Source organism: Hippoglossus stenolepis, chromosome 13 (assembly GCF_022539355.2).
Source record: "Hippoglossus stenolepis isolate QCI-W04-F060 chromosome 13, HSTE1.2, whole genome shotgun sequence".
Classification (NCBI taxonomy): domain Eukaryota; kingdom Metazoa; phylum Chordata; class Actinopteri; order Pleuronectiformes; family Pleuronectidae; genus Hippoglossus; species Hippoglossus stenolepis.
The window spans coordinates 9,659,505-9,682,825 of NC_061495.1; the positions used below are offsets into that span (position 1 = coordinate 9,659,505).

At 41.6% G+C, this 23,321-nt stretch overlaps 2 protein-coding genes across 2 annotated transcripts in view; one reads left to right on the forward strand and one right to left on the reverse strand.

Moving 5' to 3' along the window:
• Positions 1 to 13,192, forward strand: part of map2 (microtubule-associated protein 2) — a 73,559-nt gene extending 60,367 nt beyond the window's left edge. The window contains exons 16-21 of the mRNA XM_047342659.1: positions 2 to 309; positions 2,693 to 2,827; positions 3,813 to 3,905; positions 9,727 to 9,808; positions 10,594 to 10,706; positions 11,346 to 13,192. Of these exons, the coding sequence (XP_047198615.1) occupies positions 2 to 309; positions 2,693 to 2,827; positions 3,813 to 3,905; positions 9,727 to 9,808; positions 10,594 to 10,706; positions 11,346 to 11,567 (953 nt within the window). The 3' untranslated portion in view covers positions 11,568 to 13,192. The remainder of the gene's footprint in view (position 1; positions 310 to 2,692; positions 2,828 to 3,812; positions 3,906 to 9,726; positions 9,809 to 10,593; positions 10,707 to 11,345) is intronic.
• A 251-nt stretch (positions 13,193 to 13,443) lies between these two features.
• On the reverse strand, positions 13,444 to 18,652 carry myl1 (myosin, light chain 1, alkali; skeletal, fast). Its single transcript, XM_035173725.2, has 6 exons — positions 18,431 to 18,652; positions 17,529 to 17,556; positions 15,696 to 15,839; positions 14,621 to 14,794; positions 14,443 to 14,520; positions 13,444 to 13,941 (listed from the first exon to the last, which is right to left on the reverse strand). The coding sequence occupies exons 1-6, from the start codon at positions 18,557 to 18,559 to the stop codon at positions 13,913 to 13,915; spliced, it is 582 nt and encodes a 193-aa protein (XP_035029616.1). The 5' UTR covers positions 18,560 to 18,652; the 3' UTR covers positions 13,444 to 13,912.
• Between the last annotated feature and the right edge of the window lie 4,669 nt (positions 18,653 to 23,321).

Genomic DNA, 23,321 nt, shown 5'->3' on the forward strand with positions numbered 1-23,321 from the left:
GTTGCAGAATCAATGCGCTCACGTTCAGCTCGCAGTGGCCACTCTACTCCCCGCACCCCGGGGTCCACAGGCATCACCCCAGGGACCCCTCCCAGCTACTCGTCATCCTCGAGGACCCCTGGAACCCCTCGCTCCCTCAGCTTGATTTCCCAGGAGAGGAAGGTGGCAGTAGTCCGCACCCCACCCAAGTCACCCGCAACCACACCCAAGCAGCTTCGCATCATCAACCAGCCACTGCCTGACTTCAAGAACATCAAGTCCAAGATCGGCTCCACAGAGAATATCAAGTACCAGCCCAAAGGAGGACAGGTGACGCTTTGCTCCCACACCCAAACACCTGTAGCTTCGGCTTACGTGTTTGTCTTTCATCTTTGCAATGTTGCTTGTGTTTCTGCCTTTACTATGTGTCTCTTATTTCATGAGTTCAGAGATAGATGCCTTCATTGGGTTGTTTATTTATGTTAATACAGGAAATATGTAGATAGAGGACAGTCAGTCTCCTCTCAGGTTTTTAGTCTCCTACCACACTGTACCCATGATTCTGTCCTTGAACCACAGCGCAACTAAGGGTTCAACACCAATAAGAAGAAAAGGGCAAACACAACAACCCTGCAATGTCTTAATGTATAAAAACTAAAAATAAGACCAACAGTAACATTTTGAATACAAATTGTATTTAAGTGTGTTTAATACCATCTGCCTTTTTCTTCTGCTTTGACAGGCCTCCTTCTCTTCGACCTGTTTCACACTTGCTGTCTTTTGTGTCTTTTACTTACTGCTCTCCACTGTTAGCCCGACAGTTATCCTGCTGACTCACCGGAGTGAAAGACTAATGAGTTTAGAAATAATGGTGGAAGAAAAGAATATCAACTCACAGCTATTTATTAAAGAATGTGCACAAATTTAAACAAAGAGAACAAAGAATATTGGACAACTTTTCTTAGCTTACAATGCATTTAATGTTAAGTTTCCCCAGGTCTTGAAGGTGTAAGACAAAGACTGGAACTTATTGAAAGCCAGTTTAGCTGCTTTCATGTTTGACCAGTAGTGAACCTCCCAGTGTTTGTCCTATATGCAACTAAAGGGAAGCCATTTGCAGCAAGTGAGGTCACACATAAGTTGAAGTACTTCCTGTCCTCTGCATAAGATGAGAGCCAAAACAAAGCTGTCCCTAGAGATAGGAAAACAAGATGAACCAAGCCAATGCAAAAGTTTGACTAAATATCAGGCTTTACTCAAGTAAGCATCAGGCCTCTGGAAGGTCAAATTCCCATTCTCAGGTTCCAAATTTAAACAAACAGAAAAGTGACCTGACTTTGACATCGCATTGCATTGCAAATTTGTGAGCTGCATTTGTTCCTTCAGTTTTTCTCCCCTGGTCTGTGAACCGAAGCCATCACTCCAGCCTACAGGAACCTGCATTTCAAATCAAGTTTTCCTTTGCTGCCCAGAATCTGCATTAACAGGCTGTTTGCAAGAGTATATCTCACAGTTTGACAAATATCTTGCTCCAGCATTAGTCTGAAACACAAAGTCAGCGCTAAAAACAGGAAGCACAGTAATGAAAACAGTGATGTGTCTGTAGCCATCAGCTCTTACAAGCCTCCGCTGATGACCTGATTAGGAGTCTGAGCGTTTGGCTGACAACTTTACGACTTGCCAAGTCTCTGCGTTCTGCTCTGTGCAGCCAGCAGAAATAGGGAGGGATCGCGCTCCCAACGCCTCCCTGTCAGCTGCAGGAGAAATGGCCAGAGTGGAGTTTCTGTGCATGTTTGCATGTCTGTGTGCGCAAGCATGCATGCTGCAGGGTCATAAGCAGTGCCAATGCAGAAACTGACGATGCAAATCTCTTTGAAGTAAAGCTGTGTAGAGGGTAAGACAGATGACAACCTGCATCAGGAATCACATTTTTTGGGGGGTGGGGGATTTGCAGTTAAAGGTAATTTTACCAAGTGTGAATATGTGATATTTGCCTGACAGTGTAGACAACCCAGTGCTCCCCATCAAGTGCTACAGGATTTTGGATGTGGTTGGTCCATGGTTGGGTAGAATTTTGGTCCTGTGTCTACCAGCAGTTTTAATACTAGCTTCAGTATTAAATATGTTTATTTATCCTTATAAAAAACCTCCATACTAGCAGTGATAGCATTTTGCAATGTTCCCATTTGATCAAGTGAGGACAGTGGTGATCCTTAAATTAACAAGATTCAGTCTGCCACTCCTCAGTATGTTTTTCTCTGTCTTGACAGCTGTGTATTTGCAAACTGCAGTGTGAGATGCATATACAATAACTGCTAAAAGACTCTGACACTCACTCAGTTTGAAAATCTAGAATATAAAGACGCGGGGGTTGCCAGCCCATTCCCCTTTCATGTGTCCCCTGTGACTGAACTATCCTTCAGCAGCATATTGCTGTATCATGCAACACGCTCCAGTGAAAAACAAGAAATGGTTGTTGTGAGCACAATTCCCATTCGTTTTACAGTTCAGATGATAAAATCATCTTAATACATGGATGTCGTCCAATATTTTAGTAACACATTATGTACAAGTAACCATTGGCATATGACTCTTATATACTTTTCCTGACATGTTGTAGCCCTGAGCAGCTCCAAGTAGTTTGTATTAGTTTCAAGCAGCTCCTGTAGTGAGCCTCTCTCAGCCACTGACCTGTCCATCATTGTCCTCATAGAAGCACACGGACCAAAATGCGCCGCCAGAGGCCAAACACAAGGCTTCTTGGATCTGGAAGTCATTGCTGCGCCTCATCTCTGTAACTCTGTGTGTGTCAGCGGCTCACAGTGTGACCTGGACACAAGACCTGCTGGTACACCTCAGCACTGTTAGTTATGTCACTAAGTGGTTTTCTAGAGCCTCAATAACAGTGTGCCACTGAAAAAACAATATCAAGTAAACAATGATAACTTTGAAAGGCTAGTTTTTGATCAATACATTTGCATTTCAATGTGGAATAAAGCCAAAGGTTCTCTTAAATTAAATCATAAAATTGAACAAAAAACAATATAGCTAACTTTTTCTTTATATAATGAATTGATCTCTATGTATATATTAGTTGTATAAATAAATATTTGATTAAGCTGTCATATTAAGCCAGGAGTCACATGGGGGATTAGGTCAATCAAGATTTTGCTGTTGGTTAGACTTAAGAATTTTATTTCAGGGCTTGCACGTCCTTAAATTCAAGAGCTATGTCTTTAAATAAAATAATAATTTAATGGAAATTTGAAATGTTGAAAGAGGACATAAACTAACGTTAATCCGGTAACCTGAAGAATTAAAAAGACAATTTAATTGTTGAACTCATTTATTTCAGTGGCACACTCTAGGTTCCATAGTTTTCAACAAGTAGTTTTCAACAATTAAAAGAATACACCAAGTTTCATGATGGGAATGCAATGATAAAAGTGTAAGTGAGAAAGGACTAAAATAACAAAAGACAAATAATTGTATCTTTTGACATGGTGCTTTTTACTGTAGTTTTATCTCAGAGAACTGGAGCAAATAATTAATGTTGCTAATACATTAATGATTGAACTTCTCTCCAAAAACTAGGTGTATTTGTTTGTTTTTACACATTAAACCACATTGGTGTTCATGATCTGGATCTCACATTGACTTTTTTAAGATTTCCAACATACTCAGCCATTGTAAAGTCAATACAATGTATATAAATTACCTCACATTTTTCCGTATATTGTTCATCCCTCTCCTCTAGCATCTAATCCAGTCAGTTTATGACTTTTTTATTCTCATCCACCATGTAAGAGGTCCATCTGTGTATTTCTCCATAGATTTATATTTTAAACAGGAAGGTGGACTTCAGTCACGCACTGTCAAAATGCAGCTCCAAGGAGAATCTGAAGGACTCTCCTCGTGGAGGCAATGTATGTACCCTTCAATCTTCACCTTCCTCCACTGAGGAGATGGGTGATGGCCGCTGTGTAGTTTGATTTAAGTCCAGTTAAGTGACATGGAGCAAGCTGCTTCGTAGCTTTGTGGTCGAGTATCGTAGTACTCTAGTTATATTTTCCCTAGGATCCCTACTTCCCCACTCCAGGTTGATTCCTGTGCTTGAAACGTGTATGTACTGTATACTGTCATTTATTGTCTCTCGTTTTCCCATTAGTTTTTGGGTAACAGGTAATATTTAAAGCTTATCTGTACAATTGTTGTATTTTATACCAAATTCTACTCACAAGCAGATGGTAACAACATACCAACTGGTGTCAGCCTCTGTTTTTAGCCCCCCTCTTGCTGCGAGAGCAGTGCCATAAACCCCAGAATATCTTAACTGTGGCACCAAGGTGGTCTCATGATTATATGACCAAAGCCATATGTTGGCAAATGTCTTCTGTGCTCGTGTGCACTTGAGTGAGACACTTTAAGTCCCATCAACCTCTTCCCTATACAGAAATCCCTCTGATCATTTATATTGGGTTAGTTTCTACATGTACATCTAGTACTTCATACTGTGCATCTTGGGTCTGGCCTGTGTCTGGTTGTTATTTCCAATTGTGTGGTTGAAGCTGTGAAAGATCATCCCAGATCCTTTATGTGGATCTGTTAGTCAAAGGTGTTTTTCTTACCCTAGAAAAGGTTCAGATTCCCATTTTTCTCCTAAGGTGTTAGTTTGTTCCAATTCTAGATGAATCCCAGATGGAAACTTTTAAAAGAACGTGTGCTTCTTTTAGCTTTTTTAACTGTGCCCCTCAAGTCAGGCTGTGGCAAGAAATCTGTCATTTTATGTTTGAATTTTACTATACAAAAAGCAAGTATATCAGTTAAATGTTTGAATCATCTGCTGTAATTGTCTGTTCTTTGCACTGGTTGCAGTAAATATAAAAGATTTTAAGCATTTATATTATTTTAATGAGGAACAGATTATAAAAGATCAGTCCTAATTAATTGTTGTGAAGAAGTGTCTCAAGACAAAGAAAGAATAGCTTGGCACAGTTTTTATTTATAGTTTATAATGAATTTCAAGCTTTGGGGGGGGGGAATTTATGGTAATGTCTTTTTTATTCAGTTGTTTTATGCATTTTTAATAGAATTTACTTAGGATCCAAAATACATTTACTTTACATTATACATTTCATAGACCTAAGGGAAAGCAATGGCAAGAATTGGACCCATTCAGTTTACGACCAACAAAGTCCCGTTTGCAAGTTAGTATTTCTCAGATTTTCCATTTTGAATAAGCCCCTCGCTCAAAACTGAAAAACCTTGTACATTTCGACACGTCTCTCTTTTAAACTGTCTGTGTTTTCTCCATCGATGAGCTTTGTGTGTTTTTTTGTTGTTCTTTCCTGCCCGTTGTGTCATTATAGATCTATTGAATCTATTTATATTAAAGTAGCTATAGGATATAGATAGTTCAGGGCTCACACACCTGATGGACTCCTCACCTCTCCTCTCCTGAATAAACTGTACGTCATTTTTCTCCCCCTAGTTTAGTTTCTGTTGCTTTCAATGTGCTAGTGGGAACATGTGTATCACTGGTAGTATGTCTGTGCCAACTGGTTGTGTCTGCATCTCACTCCTGCTCTCTCTCCTTGCAGCTACACAGCTGTTCAGTTATATATTTGTATCATCCTGACAGTCTCAAGTATGACCTGCTTTCAATTGGCATTTACTCGTATTTGTATCTGAACAAAGGAAATGTTGACACCCTATTCGAGTATCTTCTCAAGGAGTTGACTTGTTTTGTCTGGTGACACCTTGTGAAGCTACGATATCCTGACTGTTCCTGAAGTCAAAGCAAATTTATTTCAGCAATATCTTGAAACGTCATGTTATTCTGTTTCAGAGCCTTTTTCTTCCTACAAATCCTCGAGGGGACAAAAAGCACACTGACTCTCTTTAGCTTCAGTTACACAGCACCATCTTTTTGCAGGGAATCCATTGTTTCATAGGATGTCAATGTTGATTCAAAGAGGTATAGACGATCACCAGATGAAGCACATTTTGCTACACACAGGGTCAAAGGTTCAGGCTGTGAAACCTGTAATGAGAGGAATATTTCCTGCCTTTTCGACTGTCCTGATTGTGACCGGGGAACCAGTGGGTCCAGTTATTAGCGCACTGCCCCACAACCAAACAAACTAGCATATCAAGGATAGAACATAAAAAGAGACAGAGGAGAGAAATTGTGTTTCAGAGATGTTTGAAATGTCGTGCCATGCCAGAACGCCTTCCGCGCTTCTTCCCACCTCATTCCTGACCTCCACCCCTGCAGGTTCTCATCCCCAGTGTTAAGCTGGACTATAGCCATGTTCAGTCTAGGTGTGGGTCCTTGGACAGGCGGGGCTACTCAGCAGGAGGTGGAAATGTGAGTCTTGTGCCACAAGTCCATTGTCTCAGTGTTATTTCTGTGTGTTCTTGTTGTATTGTTTCTTTCTTGCCTTTTCTTTTCCACCTCTTTTACTATTTCCCAGTTTGTGTCACTCATTTATTAAGGCATCATTGCTCTTTTCCTGAATGCTCTTCATTAACACAGCGCCCTCCTGTTGTGCTTTGTGTCCTGCGAGGATTTATTTTATACAAAAGGCTGAATGTCTCCTCCTCCAGCACTTGAAAACATTCAGGACTGTAGCCGTCATCAACATTTATTGTAGAGGCGCAATTCTATTTTGCACATAAAGTAGTCTTGATATTTGGTTTTATGCATATAAATCTAAATGCATGGAAGAAAATACAATTATTCCACTTATTGGTAGCAAGACTCTAGCCAACACCTCTCATCCTCAAAAGAGATCACGCTGCATGAACCTCTTCCCTCTTAGCTGATGAACTCAGGTTACAGATGTTTAAAGCAGGTACAGTGTGTGCTCCATCTAGAGTCTCTCCTCTGTGTAATGCACTTTATCAGAGCACTCTTGTGCAAGCCTAATAATAATAATAAGACAATTAAAATCATTTCACCCTCAGAATAGCCTGTTCTCATCACTGCCTCTGACAAATCCGAGACGACAGCTGCCTGCGTCGTCTCCTTTCAAATAACTGTTGAGAGAAGCATCACATTTATAAGTGCAAAACTGATTCAATGGCTTTTTATGTAACCATGTTTCTTAAGTTTGAAAGAAAAGCAGCCTGAAATGAGAATTTGCTATTCTAATGAAATCCAAACTGTTTTGTCCTCAGTTTTGCATCAGTAGCATTATTTAATGTGAACAAATGTGGTTACTGTTTGGATCATTGTGATGCTACAGCCTGTATTATTACATACAGAAAGAACCACCGTATACTCTGGTCTTTCAGTATGTACACAACCTCTAATTCAACATAGAGACATCTGTTGTCTATGGCACGTTGGGACTGACAGATGGAGCCAAAATGTAAACAGTAAATAAACAGAAGATGTTTTATACTTTCAAAGATTTTACAAATGGCTAATTTAGGCTAAAAGAAAATAAACCGTTTTACCTGTAAAAACCAAACAAAACTTTTTTTCTATTAGTAAAACTTGTGTGTTGCAGTCACATAGTGCAACATAAAAGAGCCAAAACAAAAAGACAAGTATCTAATGTTGAACCACAGCAAGTGACAAATGGCACATTGACACATTGATGACTTAAAACCAAAGCTGTACGACTGACACTTGTGCAGCTTTATATAGCGAGCACATGTCAAATTTCAGGGCACTGGTGAAATTGACAAGTACAAGCCCACAGAGTCAGTGAGTGGGCTGTTAAATGGACCAATCACTGGACTGGATCCCCACAGCTTCAGTAATATGGAGATCCAAAGGCAGAGTAAGATTTGCAGACAGAATGTTAGACACAGAGATCTTAACACTTGACCAAATTAAAATTCATAAATTGGTTGTCGGTCTACATTTATGTAAAATCTGTGCAAAGGTTGTTTTTAGCCACAAGAAGTAAAGGATGGAAGCTTTCAAAAATATTAGCTTGAGTAGTTTCTAATTCTGACTTCTGGTTATCTGGTGTGACCACTGCACCACTTCTCAGATGGGTTGTTCCCAGTATCTTGGAGAACGTGCCTAACTTCTTTTGTGTACGTAAGCTGTGTCTTAACGTAATTCCAGACTTAGCTCCATGTTGCTGAGATCAGGGCTCTGTGGCGGACGCACCATCTGTTGCACTTGTTTGCTGCTGAAGATGGTTTATTTATATTTGGGGTCGTTTCCCTGCTGCAGAAGGATTTACAACCACATCACACGCCACCTGCTTGTATTTTGTGACGGAGAAAAAACTCTTAATGCTTAATTTGCTTAAAACCTTTGCACAGTAACATATATACATACAAATCTGCATGATGAGAAGTGGCCATTACTCTTCACTCTATTACCAAAGTGTACTGTACATTAAAATAGGACATTAGTACATTTTGCCCCTCATGCTTTTTAGAGTCATAAAAGGATGAATGTGATTGGCCATGATTGTGACAACCAGTAACACACCCACTGAACTATTTTGGCAACTTGATCCTTGGTTTACAAATAGATAGACGTTGTAAAACCTTTAAAACATTTTACAAAAACCACATGACTTGTTGAAGAAAACTTCACTGGTTTGGATAGATCTGTTATCTTGGTGAAGTCTACTGTTCACCTCGGCAATCTCATTCAATTATAAAATAAATAATATTTTATAGCAGTTTGGGAGATCATATTGCACAACCAATGGTGCAGATCTAGTTACCTCTTAATTCATCATCTGGAGTTGAAGCCAATTTTAATATTTCATAATAAAGGTTATATTTGTGAAGCATTCACTTAAATATGGTTGGAAAGTCCAATTTCTATCAACCTGTAATACAACAACTAATACCAGATAGGGTTTTTTATATATAAACCATGAAAATAGAGAAAAACATCAAACAAAACGCTCATAACGATATCACTGCTGGAGAAGTTAGCCAAGCAGCAGCCTGATGTTCACCCACGCTGACACAAACCACATCTCATCTTTGCTAGTGTTGCATGTGTAAAGAACACTGGGTAGATGAACATGCTTCAGTGCAGACTGGTGTCGTGGCTTCTCATGCGGCTCATGGTCTGTGTTGTTCGTCATCGTCTCACTTTTCCTGTTGAAAATAGTTTTCAGCTGAATCTGTGACTTGACAAAGTGATGGATGACCACAGACGTGACCCAGTGTTTGTGGTGTATCGCCTCATGTTCGTTGTGCTGTGCTTTAAGCTTTATATCTCCGCTCTGTTTGCTGTCTCATCGGTTCACTCCTTTAGTATCTCTCATGGGGTTTTCTCCTCAAATCCCCAGGGTGGGTCACATAGCCGCATATATATCTACTCTCAGCCTGTGGCCACTTTCAACTGAAAACACTGATCAGTGTTGTGGTGTACAGTATATCTGACAGGTCCTCTGAAAGTGCCAACACATTTGAGCTCAAAGTTCAGTCCCGGCACTCACATAGCTCGTGTTCAGTCTTGGTTGAGCTGGTTGAACAGACACCAGCAGGTCTCCTCCCAGCAGAGCACAAGGACTGTCATGTAATGGTCACTGGTTTTCTGCTCTTGTGCTGTCTTACTCGTGTTTTCAAATAATAAATTGGACATCACTGTGTCAGAATGTAGATAGCTGCAGCTTTTCTTTCAAGACAATCTCAAGATAAGGGCAGATCAGATGCACTATATTCTTCTCTGTAATGCATAAAGGGAAGATAGATGACTCCTAGCCTCATTTTGTAACCGCAAGCTCTGACCGTGGTTTTTCCTGTTTCTCTCAGGTGCAGATACAGTACAAGAAGATTGACTTGAGCCATGTGACCTCCAAGTGTGGCTCTCTTGACAACATCCATCACCGACCTGGTAACCTACGAGATCCTACTCAAGCATCCAGTTTTACTAGCATTAACACGCGATCTGTTTCTGGATATGGTGAATGTATATCTGGATATCATATCTGGATGAGGAAGAATCCATGCTAATGCAAGGTCTCTCAGGCGGGGGGCAAATTCAATCCATTCAGTTGACCTTATTCATCAGAGGGAAATCAGCCCAGAAATGAATGAGGTCACTTAAGTCTACATAACAGGCGAATATATAAACAGTCCATAGCCAGTTTTCATGATGTTGGTTTTGGGCATTTATCACTGCAAATTCAATTCTTCTCCCCTCCACTGTGTTGGGCTGGTGGTAAAACAGATCCGTGAAACCTATGCAGCTGTAAAATTGACATGATACTTTTGTATTTTTAATTTGAATGACCTGGTGTCTGAAGTCATTACTGATAAATATAAACACCACAGACCTATTTTAGTGCTCCACCAGCAGGGAAACTAAATGACAGGATGTGCATCTAACAGGTTTCTGGAGTATTTGCTGTTTTAATGTGAGGTGTGGAAAACCACTTTCCCCTCCCAGTTGGTATGTGGTGACTCCTTTTCCTCCTGCAACGCCATCTGCTGGCCGTCAGCTGTCTGACTCTGGGCCCACAAACACTCTTTCAGGACTACATTACTACCAAGGATGAACTGACCTTATATGAATCTGGGAAAAAAATGATGTAGACAGAAACTACACTGGTTAACGGAGGCATACAACTGCAGTAGATTCCTCTATATGTTTCTTACACTTCCTCTACTTCTTTCCAGGGGGCGGTAACGTGCGTATAGAGACTGTGAAGTTGGACTTCAAAGACAAGGCCCAAGCCAAGGTGGGTTCCCTGGATTATGCTCACCACATGCCTGGTGGAGCCCACCTCACGGTGAGTGTCAGCTCCATGTCCTCAATCCATCCTTTAATGGAAAACATCAAGTTTTTGAGAGATTGTCTCAGTAATCAACATAGATGGAGAAAACATGACAACACACACATTCCTATAGTAAATTATATTTAATCTACATGTCACGGTGTGTAGAATTTTCAGTTGCATTAATTTGTTAATTTAAATGAAAAGAATGTAGAGAGAAAAATCCCTAGTCCATGAATACTTCTATAATCATAAAAGGTATGTAGCATTGCCATAATCTTATGTAGAGTAAAGTTTAAAATAATAATTATTCACATACATATGTAATACATACGTATGTTCAGTCCAATCTTTCAAAAACTTGTTGTATTCCTTTATCAGCCAGTAAGGGTAAAGATAAAGGTAAAGTATACGCCGCTATCAAAAAGTAATGTAACGGTTCATCCAAATACATGAATGTATGTTCATGAAGTGTTCATCATGCTCTGGTGCCAACACAGGACTAAACAACAGCCTTTGAGTGAGGACTTCAAAACAGACTCTGAAGTTAAACATCATTTGCAGTTGATCTCAAGTGAACTCACAAAAAAGCATGAGTTCACGATAACGAACATGGTGTATTTCTTCTCCCATCGCACAATCTTCCTTTATTAGATTGAGACCCACAGGCTTGCGTTCCGCGACCAGGCCAAGGCCCGGGTCGACCAAGGAGCCGAGATCAGTATCCAGTCACCAGGCGTGTCCGGCACGGTGTCCCCCAACCGCAACCGGGACAGCCACCTGTCCTCCTCCGGCAGCCTCAACATGACGGAGTCGCCACAATTAGCGACCCTGGCTGAGGACGTCACCGCAGCTCTGGCGAAGCAGGGTTTGTGAACACTGGACCCCAGACTTCCTCGCCATGATCCACTGGAACTTTTCTGCCCACTCCTGCCACCCTGAGGCCAACCTCAGCTAAACCATGAACATCTCCGCCTCCAATACCCATGTCTCAACTCTGAGTAGAAACTGAAATTAGGAGCTACTGTACTTTGGTCCTCTTTATTTTTCATCTCTTTAAAGAGATGTGTGTTATTTCTGATTCATTTTGTTGGCCTCTCTCTCTTTGGATGATGTTGCATAGAATAGTTCAGATTGAGCGCTGGTCCTAGATCAGATTGAGGACCAGTCATTGACTTTAACTGTCCTGGATCAGTATTTTTGAAGAAGCTACAGCCTTGGCCAGCACACCATGCAGCACGTGTTGTTCTTGCTCAGTAACTGTGCATGGACTCCAAAACCCCCTAACAAACCAAGCATCCTTACTGCGAGTCATTCTTGTCATCCAATATATAATATATTCAACAAATATATATAGAAACATGTATAAAAAATACAAGTCCTTTGCCATCTAAATGTCCATGAAACATTTTAAAAGGAAGCGACACTATGGCGATAAAATATACCTGTAAAATTGCATAAGTGCAAGAACTAGGTCTCGTGTTATGACAAGCATGTATTGATTCAAATATTAAAAAGAGGCTATTTTGTAATTTAAAAAAAAGCAATTTTAGTAAGTTATTTCCTCACTTATTGGATAAAACTGAAACAAGTTCATGTTTTGTAGTTATTAGTTGTTTACAGTGTAACGCTTGGTGACAGTGTCAGACAGCTGATGTGGTGTTGCTAAGGGATGCATCTCTGTCCTGTTGAAGAGCATCATACACTCGTACCTGCTCAGTAGTTCGTTATAGGATCCTGTTTACACGTCAGAACGTTGTTACACACCGGAGTTGGTCCACACGCCTCCATCCCAGAAAGGAAAATGGCAAAAAGTGTGTTGTCTTTACAGCTGCAGGTAATCAGATTACATGATTGACGAGAGAACAGACTGATGCTGCGCTCATCAGGACTGAATCTGAACCACAGTGGAAGACGCTACTGTTTGCGACAGGTGATATAGAGGAAGAGCAGCTAGTGTGTGCGTGTGTGTGTGTGCGTGTGTGTGCGTGTGTGTGTGTATGTGCGTGTGTGTGCGTGTGCATTCGAGCATTCGGTGCAGATCCCACGTTGTTTTACAACAGATGCTACCGTATGTGGATGTTGAGTGGCAATATGTTGGAGAAGAAATTGGATTTCATTTCTTTTCTGCTTTTTTTTTTTGAAACATCAATAATTAAAACAACACTCGATGAAGAAAAATAAATAAAACGACAGAGGAAACTTCTGTTACATCTGTTTTGAAAAAAAAGTGTTTGGGTTATCTAGTTTCTCTTTCAGACACCATCTGTGGTATATCCTGCCTCCTGCCTAATTACTGCCCTCACCCGGGACTTGTTTGTTTGCTTCTGTGTTTCTTCTGCATCCCCCCCCCATCTCCGTGTGCCCCCTCCCCACCTCCTGCTCAACCATACAGCAACTGTAAATGTATTTAAAAGGTCAAGTAGATGTACGCAGTTTTTCTCTTGTTGATATGACACCACTTACAATAATTAATGACAATAAAAAGGACAAAAACTGAAGCTGGAGCTCTGTCTTCTTTTTCAAATGACAAGAAGAGAATGAGATTTTTTGTTTTAACGTGTATAAAATACTAAAGTGTAAAAATTATCAATTCTGCATGAAGGGAATTGACAACAAGTTTTATCTTCATATTTAATTGATAGACAAGAGAGTATAATCAATATTCTAATTTAAATCTGCAAGAACACTAAAATAACCTTGTTTTCTAGTGTGTTTGATCTTGTGAAGAAATCAATCAGAAATTCGTTGGTGAAATGGGACTTTGTGAAAATTTATTGTGAAATGGCAGAGGGTACAATAAGTTAAGACTTAGGGAAGGGTTGGGGGAGGAGTGGATTAATTTTTGATGGTTGCCAGTCCTGGGCCAAATCAGTCACTTGACTGGCAGATCGAGCGCCAGCTATAGAGTAAAAACCAGTGACGATTCCCCCCAAAAAAAAAAAAAATCCCCAATGAGACCTGGGTGAAGATGGTGAAGGACATCTGGTAGGAACGGTTCCCACAAGAGGAAGGAGGATGAGAGGGGGGGAAAAAAAGCACCAGTTGGACATACGAGAAAAAAAAAATGTTTGGAACAAAAGCAAAAGGTTTCAGGAAATGACATCTCATAGTCCTTTGTTCCCCCTGCTTCCTCAGGTTGTGGCAGAAACAGTGAGTGGATGTCGTGGCACCATGGGGTCTGCACATGTACGATGGTCCCCGCCGCAGTGGCAGGGTCCTTAAATGGACATGATGTGCTTGACAAAGGCTGTGGACGGAGACCAGGGCGGCACACAGACAGACAGGACAGGAGGGAGATGAGTGAGTGAGGAGAAGAATCGGTAAATAATAATAAAAAATCTAAAACTAAAAAAGTTCAGATGCACAGCTACTATACAAATAACGTGAAACTGCTTTGATATTGTCTAGAACACCATAAAATATCTTCAGCCTGGTTTAAACAACCTTACAAATCACTACTGTATTTTCACTTATGCACAAAATCTACATTAAATGGAAACTTTCTGGGTTAAGTATTTATTTAAAGGGTCACTCCAGACTTTCTATACTTTCAATACTATCAAGATGGGGACTCATGGGAATCAGATATGGTCAAAATCAAGCAGCACAGGTCAAATGTTCCGGAATTTTTATTCAGAATATGGGTCATATTAACCTACACTAGTAATTTCAGATATAAAATAATAAAGTGAAGAATATAAAAACGTTTATATTATCATGTGCTCATATATTGTAGTTTGTAACTCACCCTCGTAGTTGATACAGCCGTTCTCGTCCTCCTGTCCTACCATGAGAGAATCGATCTCAGACTCAGTCATCTTCTCTCCTGTAGGGGGAGACAGAGGACAACCACAGTTAACAGCACAGTGACACACACACACACATGTACAGAGAGTAACACAGCAGGTTCCTGGAGGCTCACTCACCCAGTGTTGACAGGACAATACGCAGCTCAGCACCCATCACTGTGCCGTTGCCCTCCTTGTCAAAGACGCGCAGACCCTCAACGTAGTCCTCGAATCCGGCCTTGTTTGGGCTGTTGATGATGGTCTGGAGCATGGGCAGGAAACCCTCGAAGTCTACTCTCTTGTTGACCATGTCTGCGTGATGGGAGACAAAAATGACTGAATCAGACAAAATCCTTTCAACATGTTTTTCCACCTCTCCACTACAGCTCCAGCATCCTATCTCTTATTTGCAAAAATAATAATGTTGCCATTTTTCTTTAAGGCTACAGAGATTTATAGATTTATGTATCTTCCCTTATTTGCATACCCTAAACGTTCAGTTTCAAGAGGAAGTAAAAGTAATGTTGCACTGACCTCTACAGGCTGAACGCTTTAAATTCTGTTGCATGACTAAGCACTGAGATACTAATTATTTCAGTAGGATGTGGAAAAGTGTTGATTTTTTACACACGACCACAGTCATCAGTGATGTTGCATCGCACAGTGCAAAGAGCAAAGAGCTGTATCTCTCTGCAGGGTTACAGCGTCAACCACTGGAAGCACAAACAGGGGTTTCAACCTCTTAATAGTTGCTCTGAATGAAGACAAATTCTGATTCAGCTCTGAGACTTTTTAGTGACAGTTCTACTCCATGTGTTTACTCAATAACACATGTTTTATCGCACAGGCTGAAAGAAAAGCGGCTCATGGGACTGAACGTGATTAATTTCAGCCACAAAAGCAGTTACTGAACATTTCTTCCTTCTAATCCTCCACCTAGACCCAAAAAGACATAACAGTGTGAGCACTGCTGTTAATGACTGGTACACTGCAGATGGGGTTGAAAGAAAATACAAAAATCATCAGAAATACGACAAAGCCTAGAGGTAGGTCTGTGTCTTCCATGTCCAGTAGGAAGCATTTCAGTCAGATGAAAAATCAATTGATTAGAAAAAGATGAATAAAAAAAATTAATGTGTAAATGTAATAAATTGCACCAAACACCCAAACATCACCTCACTAAATCAATCATGTACTGAAAGAATCCTCTCACCATCAGCGGAGGGGTTTCCCAGCAGTTTGTTCACCTCCTTGTTGGTGGGGTTCTGTCCCAGAGCACGCATGATGTCGGCGATCTGGTTGTAAGCCACCTTGCTGTCACCCACCCTGTCGAACAGACCGAAGGCCTCCCTGTAGTCTGCGGGGGGAGAGAGGACGTTAACATCTCAGTGGATCAATGTTGTTGGTGTGCATCAGACATGTTAAAGTTTACAGGGACTAAACTTAACTTTGTGAAGCCTTAAATGAATACAGTATGATATTATATTTGCTCACTGTTTTAAATAAAAATGTCTAATATACTAGAATTGTTATAAATTAAATATACTGGTGATTTGCTTATTTATTATAGTGAGCTACCATGCTAGAGTTAGCATAGAGCTAAAGTACAACAATGGAACGAACAGGATGTTTATGTCTGCATCTGAAACTATATTTGGTCATTTCTGTTATATTCTTGCAGAGTCCTATTAGAATATCATTAAATAAGTTCATTCAAAATATTTTGCAGTACCGCCTAATAATCTGTGGAGGTCAGTAGATACAAATCTCCTGTCAACGTCCTGCATTTTGCATAAATTTGTATTTAAAGTGGACAAAAGGTGGTATTTGTATATTGAGAGAACAATATTATTTTTATTCTAATAAGACAAACTGTTGTCTTAAATGTTTTAAATCAGTAGTTTGAATTTGTGTTGTCGACCTGCAGGTGGAGGCGGCTCCTCTACAAACAAGGGCAAGACATTTCTCTAGGCTTTGGTATTAAGGACTGAATAGACTGACTCATGACTGACTCATGCCAAGCTGCTTCAACCTTCAGACTATTTCTATCTCTCTCTCTTCTCTCTCTCCCTCTCTCTCTCAGCTGGGCTACGGGCTCTTTTAAAAGACCACCTTGGAATTGACAAACATAGCTGAGAATATGAGCCCCTTCCTTTTACAGGCAGGGCCCTCTGTGGGTGAGCTGAGTTAGTGCTGACTGCAGTGTAACCTGCAGCGACCACACACAACAGGTCTGGTGCGATGCAGGTGCGATCCAGGTTAGAAAGCATCGACATCACGTTTATCGTAAAAAACCAAACAGTCGTACCACGGTTCTTCTAAACTTTATCCTTCTGTGATCCCGCTAATTAGCTGCTGAATATTTTTGGCTGCTGTGAGAAGAAGAATGTTGCCTCTTGGCAAATGCTCTGATATCACAGATCCAGTGGCAGAGAGTCTCATGTCACCGGAGAGCTGCCAATAACAACCTGCGAGTTGATATTAGGACACAGGGATTGATTGAATTGAGTTTGTGACGCACTGACCCCAGTTAACTCATGAATGTGGCCCTGTGGCCTCCAGTCTATGTTTAATATGAGATTTAATGGGGTTTCTTTTGAAGATGAAACAAGTTAATGCAGGTTTTTGATTTAGCTGCTGCAGTACAACTGCTGCTTCTTTAAAATCAAAAGCCTGCAGCAATGCAATTATCCCCCCAAAATACTATGAAAAAAAACCCCCAAAATGTTTTTGATGTTATTTTGACTTTTCTCTCTACGTTTTCTTGATGTTTGCATGGATTCTTTCCTAAATTCATCCATTTACAGATTTTCCGAGCCATGTCCAAACACATTTGTCTACCATGAACAGACAAATTTAAGATGTCTGTTGCAGGCTGGCTTTGACCTTATGTTAATCTCGAAGAGAGATTGGTTTACTATCTGACTTCTTCATAATATGAATTATATGGATGAGTTTTCTGATTTACCAACACTTTGGGCGAATGAGATACTCAAGAAAAAGATGAGATGATGTAGATGCGAAAGTAAAAATGAAGTGTTCTTACCATCAATCTGGTCTGCGCTGAATTCCACCTACAAGCCAATAAAAAAGCAGCCATGTTAGTGTATGAACATACATATGCAGGAGTTTTGACACTCCATGAATAACCAATAACACAACCATTCATTGTCTTATTACTAAAAACCATCAGTACAAACAGGCAATTTTTTTCCTCCTCTTAATCTGGACCACACAAACAGGACTAGGATTACATTTTTTCTCTTTGCCAATATTAAGTTGACATTCTGGCTCTGGAGTCACGAGAGGTCCATCTTTAGCTACATTAACATGTCCACATTTGGTGTCAGCAGGGCAGCATCATCACGCAGTGCGTCACCGCTCTGCTCCAATCAGGAGAACCGGGGGGGGGCGTGGTCTGATGGACCATGGTGAGCTATCCATGGTTCTAGTCCTTCACCTCAGACCACTGCACAACCCTGAGGGTGGTCCTTTAAAGTCTGCAGCTGCTCCCACTCACTGGCCATAAAGTGAATGTCCACACAGGTGCCAGTGTGATGGACTTTGCCAGTTAAGTCAAAGTGAAGATAGATGTGCATTAAACACAAAGACCTTTAATTAAACAAGAAGTTGACCTTCTCTTCCATCACTATCTTTGATCTTGGATATGATACATGCATTCTATAGATGTATCTGTCCTCTCTTCCATTTAACTCCTATAATCAAAGCAGCCACAGCAGCTCTGAATATTCTCATTATCCTTCCTTTAAATGCATTAAATAGAAAACAGTTTTTTCCAGGTCTCCATCATCATCATCCCCTTTCCATTTTGCAGTAGCTCTGCTTCTGTCATGCACCTCTGTGCTAAAAGTCGAATCCCCGCTCTTCCCGAGCAGCCATCCTCCCATCTCCATCCCTCCCCACCGCAGACCACCTCATGCTTTCTACCTTGACGGCGGACAGGTCGACAGCGGGAGCTGCTGCGGGAGGTGCGGGCTCCGGTGCAGCTACCGGGGCTGGAGCTGCTGCGGGCTCGGCCTTCTTGACGGCAGCCTTAGGATCCTTCTTTGGTGCCATTTCAGCGGATAGTCAGATGTAGGACAATTCCCGGGGTTAGTGTGACAAGACAAGGAGTGTACAGCACAAAGTGGAGGCGACTCGGAGCAAGAAATCACCGTCTGGGCGTATATATATGAGGCTATTTTTCCTCTTGACCCCCGTCAACGCCTTCCCCGTGTAAGGATTGGATAGTTGACGTGAGGGGGGTGTGTGTGTGTGGGTGGGGGGGTCCTCTCCAAACATGGAATATTGGGCTGCGGGCCAGAAGGTGTTAATTCAGGCCGTTGATCCATAATCAACAACGAAATCATCGGGAACGGTCTGAAATGTTATTTGACCCCGGGGCCATCTGGGTCTCAAGTCAAGCTGCTCCACTTTTTACGCACGGAGTTGCGCACAGTTACGCGCGATGCACAGGATTCGTTTCTCGTCTATTTGGGGAAGGAATAGGAAAATTAAAGCCTGATAACAGCAGCTGCTCTGAAATGTCCCATGGTCCAGGCCCAAAACAAGAGACCCCCCCCCCCAACCTTCAAACCCCACGTCAGGTCAAGTCTGTACCAGTGTTTAAAACCCACTTGAATAAACTGGTGTTTTATAAAACTGTTGCTTATTGCCACTAGTTTAATTTGACCCTTTTATTTGTTTTGTTTTCGAATGGTTATTATTAAGTCTAATGTATTTTATTCTAAACTTGATTGCGGTTACGTAACATCGGATTTACTCTCGTAGACAGCAGCGTCTGTCAGATAGAAATTACTGTTCCAGTGAAAGGTTGGAAACAAGATACTAGAAATGACGAAGGGTGTTTCCTAAAAAAGAAAAGGCCATTAGCAGTGATATGCCTTGAGCACCAAATACCAGTGTAGATCTGAGATAGATATGTTTTCTGGTATCTGAGATGTTTTGGATGGTATCTGAACCTTAACTCACCTAGTTTGATGCTTTTATGTACTTTTATCCTTTAATCCAACATATACAGGGGTCAACTCTCACATTAACAGTGTTTATCATAGTCTCTAACAGGCGGAGATTATGTCAGATCGTCATTATCATGATATCGGACGCATTTTATTTTACCACAAGCATGGCACTGTATCTGTACAATTAATCCCAGCCTTCACAGACACTCACTTATCCTCCTCATCAGGCTGAATTTGGGGAAATCTGTATACGATTGTGTATAAAATGATGCACAAAACAGCGAACCTCCTTATTCTGTTTTAAATCTCTCTTAAAGAGGCATTTTCTGTTCTGATCTTACTAACTATTACAATTTATTTTTATTTTCAATTAATTTTATTTCAATTAGATTTTATGTTGTTTTTACTCTTTTCTCCTTGGTACATTTTCTATTTTTGTAGTCATGCTCCAATGCTGTGTGGTACTCAAGTTAATATTACCTGTTTCCTATTGTTTGCTTTCAAATTTTCATTTTTACCTCATAAAGCCTCTATAAACATGCTATATAGATAACATTTATATATTATATGTTATATGTTGGATATCTGCACTTTATGTAACAGTGCTGCCATAAGAATGTTGCATGTTTAGAAGAAAACTTTATTCACTTTGAGCTTCATCAAGGCGTCAGTGAAGTGATGAAACCAAACTTTGACCCAAAGGAGTCAAAGGAGCAGACCTTTGGACATGGAGGTGTCTTTAAGTTCTAATTATGAACCCTTGTTTATTTCCAGTCAGACAATGTGTGTTAGGTAGAGCAGCACCTGTGCTCAGTCTCCATGTTGGTGAGCAGTCCAGCTGCCCCCCAGGGGAGGATGTGGCGTTTAAGTACAGCGCCCGGGTCGTCTAGTGGCGCTCTCAGCTGCTGATGCCAGTAACCCAGTCAAGGCTAAGGGGGGAAATTCTGTCTTCTTAATTCTTGTCTATATCTGTCTCCCTGTGCCAGCGGTGGAGCACTATCCCGACGCCACCACCACCACCACCACAGGGCCCGGTGATTAACTCCTCCACTCTGCAGGCCCTTCCCTTCCCCCTACATCCACTTGCTTTCACTGACCCCATCTCCAGCGAGGGCATGCCAGAGAAAGCCTCTGTCCATCAGCTGTCATCTGGGCTCAACCGCGGCACCCCGTGGCACCTTCTCCGAGTCTCACTTCCCCTCACTCCCTCGCCAGATAGAAACTCTGCCCCGGTCCTTGCACCTGGGCTGCGGTCCAGTCTGAGTTCCATTATAGAGTCTTAATGGATTCACCAACATGGCGGAGCTGGGCTTTATTAAGATGTGATGGCCGGTCAGTGTGAGTAGAGGAAAAACGGTTGGAGGTTTATCTGACAATGAATAGTATCAGGTATTGTTGTGTGAATCATATAAAGCACGTGAGTTGCACATGAACTCCATCACAGACATGTATGCATTCTGTTAACAACCATTTCAGGGAGTCAAATTTAGTTTTTTCCATCTGGTGCCAGTTATAACTGTGAGCTGTATAAACCCACTGAACCTCTGCAATCAGTTTCCTGTCAAATAACAAAAAAACCCAACATCCTTTTAACTGCAGACAGGTTTTTAAATTAAGCGTAGCCTCCTGGTTTACGTGTTCTTCCTGTGCTGGTGAGGGTTTTCTCTGGGTCTTCTCCTTCCTCCCACAGTCCAAACACCTGCAGGTCTGGGTTAGGTTGATTTGAGACTCTCTTCCCTAGCTGTGAGTGTGAGTGTGAAAGGTTGTTTGTAACTGTATGTTGGCCCTGTGCCATGCTGGCGACCTGTCCAGGATGTACCCGTTCACCCAATGTCAGCTGGGATTGTCTCCAGCTCCCCGCGACCCTCAAAGATAGGGATAGATAATAAAGAGGACCCCCCTCGAAAACAAAATGGTTCATCTCAAGGGGTTTATCCTCATGGCAGAACTTGACTGGATGGATGAGATGTAGCCTCTTGGTATTGAGTCATTCTAAGTATCACATTAGTGAAATAAGCGCTTGTCTTCTTCTGACTAAACTGACCCTGAACGTAGTCACTGTCAGGGTCCAGCTCCTTTGGGAAAGGAGATGCTAAGTCATATATCTTTGAAAGAGGGGAGGGGGCATCAGGGATATAAAGGGAACCACTCCACCTGAAGATTAATTTCAACTGCATGTTGACCTCTGCTGCCACTGAATGTCTGTACCCAGTTTCATGGCTGTCCATTCATCCAATACCTTTTGAGATACTTTCAATCAAACTAACCGACTGACCGACTGACCGACAAAACAACATCAACACCCCACGAGTCACATTGTGAAGATGACAAGAAAAAAAAGTTGTAGCCACTTTGCATAAGTTCTGCAAAGCTCAAACAATACCAATGTAAAAATATCCTAGTTAGACTGTGACTGACAGCTGTCAGAGCATTTTTTCCTTGACCTGTGATCCTTCCTCAGCAGTCTGCTCCACCAGTTGGCCGACCTGTGCTTTTCAGGTCTGACCCTTCACCTCCCTTCTGATTCATCGATCGTTTGTCATAGAGATCGTGAGACGACAAAATGAATAAGTGCAAAAAGTTCACAACAGATTATGGTAGGAATTAAAAGTAATTTATTCAACAAGAATGTGGAATTAAAAGTAATTTATTCAACAAGAATGTGGGCGTCCATTGGGGGCACCATCAAACATCAGTGGGATACAACAGAGCAAATGGTGTGCATTTAAAAAAACAGTTTTATTCAACCAACTTTTTTCATTTTATTGAATTAATTTGCATGAGCACTCTGCAGCGATCTCTCCTGGCTGCAATATCACTGCAGTTGATCACGAGGCGAGATCTCGGCATTAAAAATATGTTGATGGAAATAAGCAGGAGGCCTCAGTCAACTCATTTTCATCAGCTGAGACAAAGAAGTTATTTTTGGAGTCTATCACTTCAGTCTGATGAATAGAACGACCGGGGAGGAGGGGTTCATGGGGGTTTATTCTTTTGCGGCCTAGTATACTTGGATCTGTCTCTACATCACCACTTCGCTCTCTTGCTTTGTCCTTGGCATGGGTGTGTGTGTGTGTGTGTGTGTGTGTGTGTGTGTGTGTGTGTGTGTAGGGGGAGGCATTTATTTTATTATTTATTACCTCCAGGTTTGCTTCAGGACAGGCGCTATAACTGTCTCCTCCCAGGAATGATGGTGTGATCTGAAGCTCTCACAGCCTGCATGTTGCTTGGCGTCTCTCAGGTTTGCCGTCCGCTCTGCTGTATTTTCTATCAAACTATCCTGACGTGACCCCGGAGGGGAGATTTCAGCCTTGTTTCCAGGAGGCCCGGGACTAAGCCATAGACCCCCTTGAAACCGTGAGCCGTGTAATTAAGATTCTGTGAAGGAGAAGTGACAGAGGCGTGATTAATGAAATGTGAGGAACCTGAGCTGTTGAGAGAGTGGGGGGTAAAATACAAAATCATGTGATGAGTACAGTGTGGTGTAAGGTTCCAAAAACAGTCGCTGGTATTCTGCCCAAGTGGGAAGTTGGAGCGTCACGAGGGGTTACGCCGCACTGAAGGAACTTCCTTTGCCGCAAAACACGCAGCAGAGGTCACCCAGTCGGCCTTCTGCAATGACTAGAGAGTCGATTTTGGACTTTGACTCCCCACAAACCAACCGCCTCCCTTTTTGTTCAAACCCGGAGAGCTTCCTTCCCCTGCCCTCCAACCATGCCAAAAGGAATGAGGCTGTAACTGAGCCTGGGGGGACAGATGGAGCCTATTTTTAGTCCCCACAGAGAGGTGTGAAGTTTCTTGGGATTTCTAAGAGCAGGGGCCATGGCTCCTTAAGGGGGCTGATGCAGCCTCTGTGG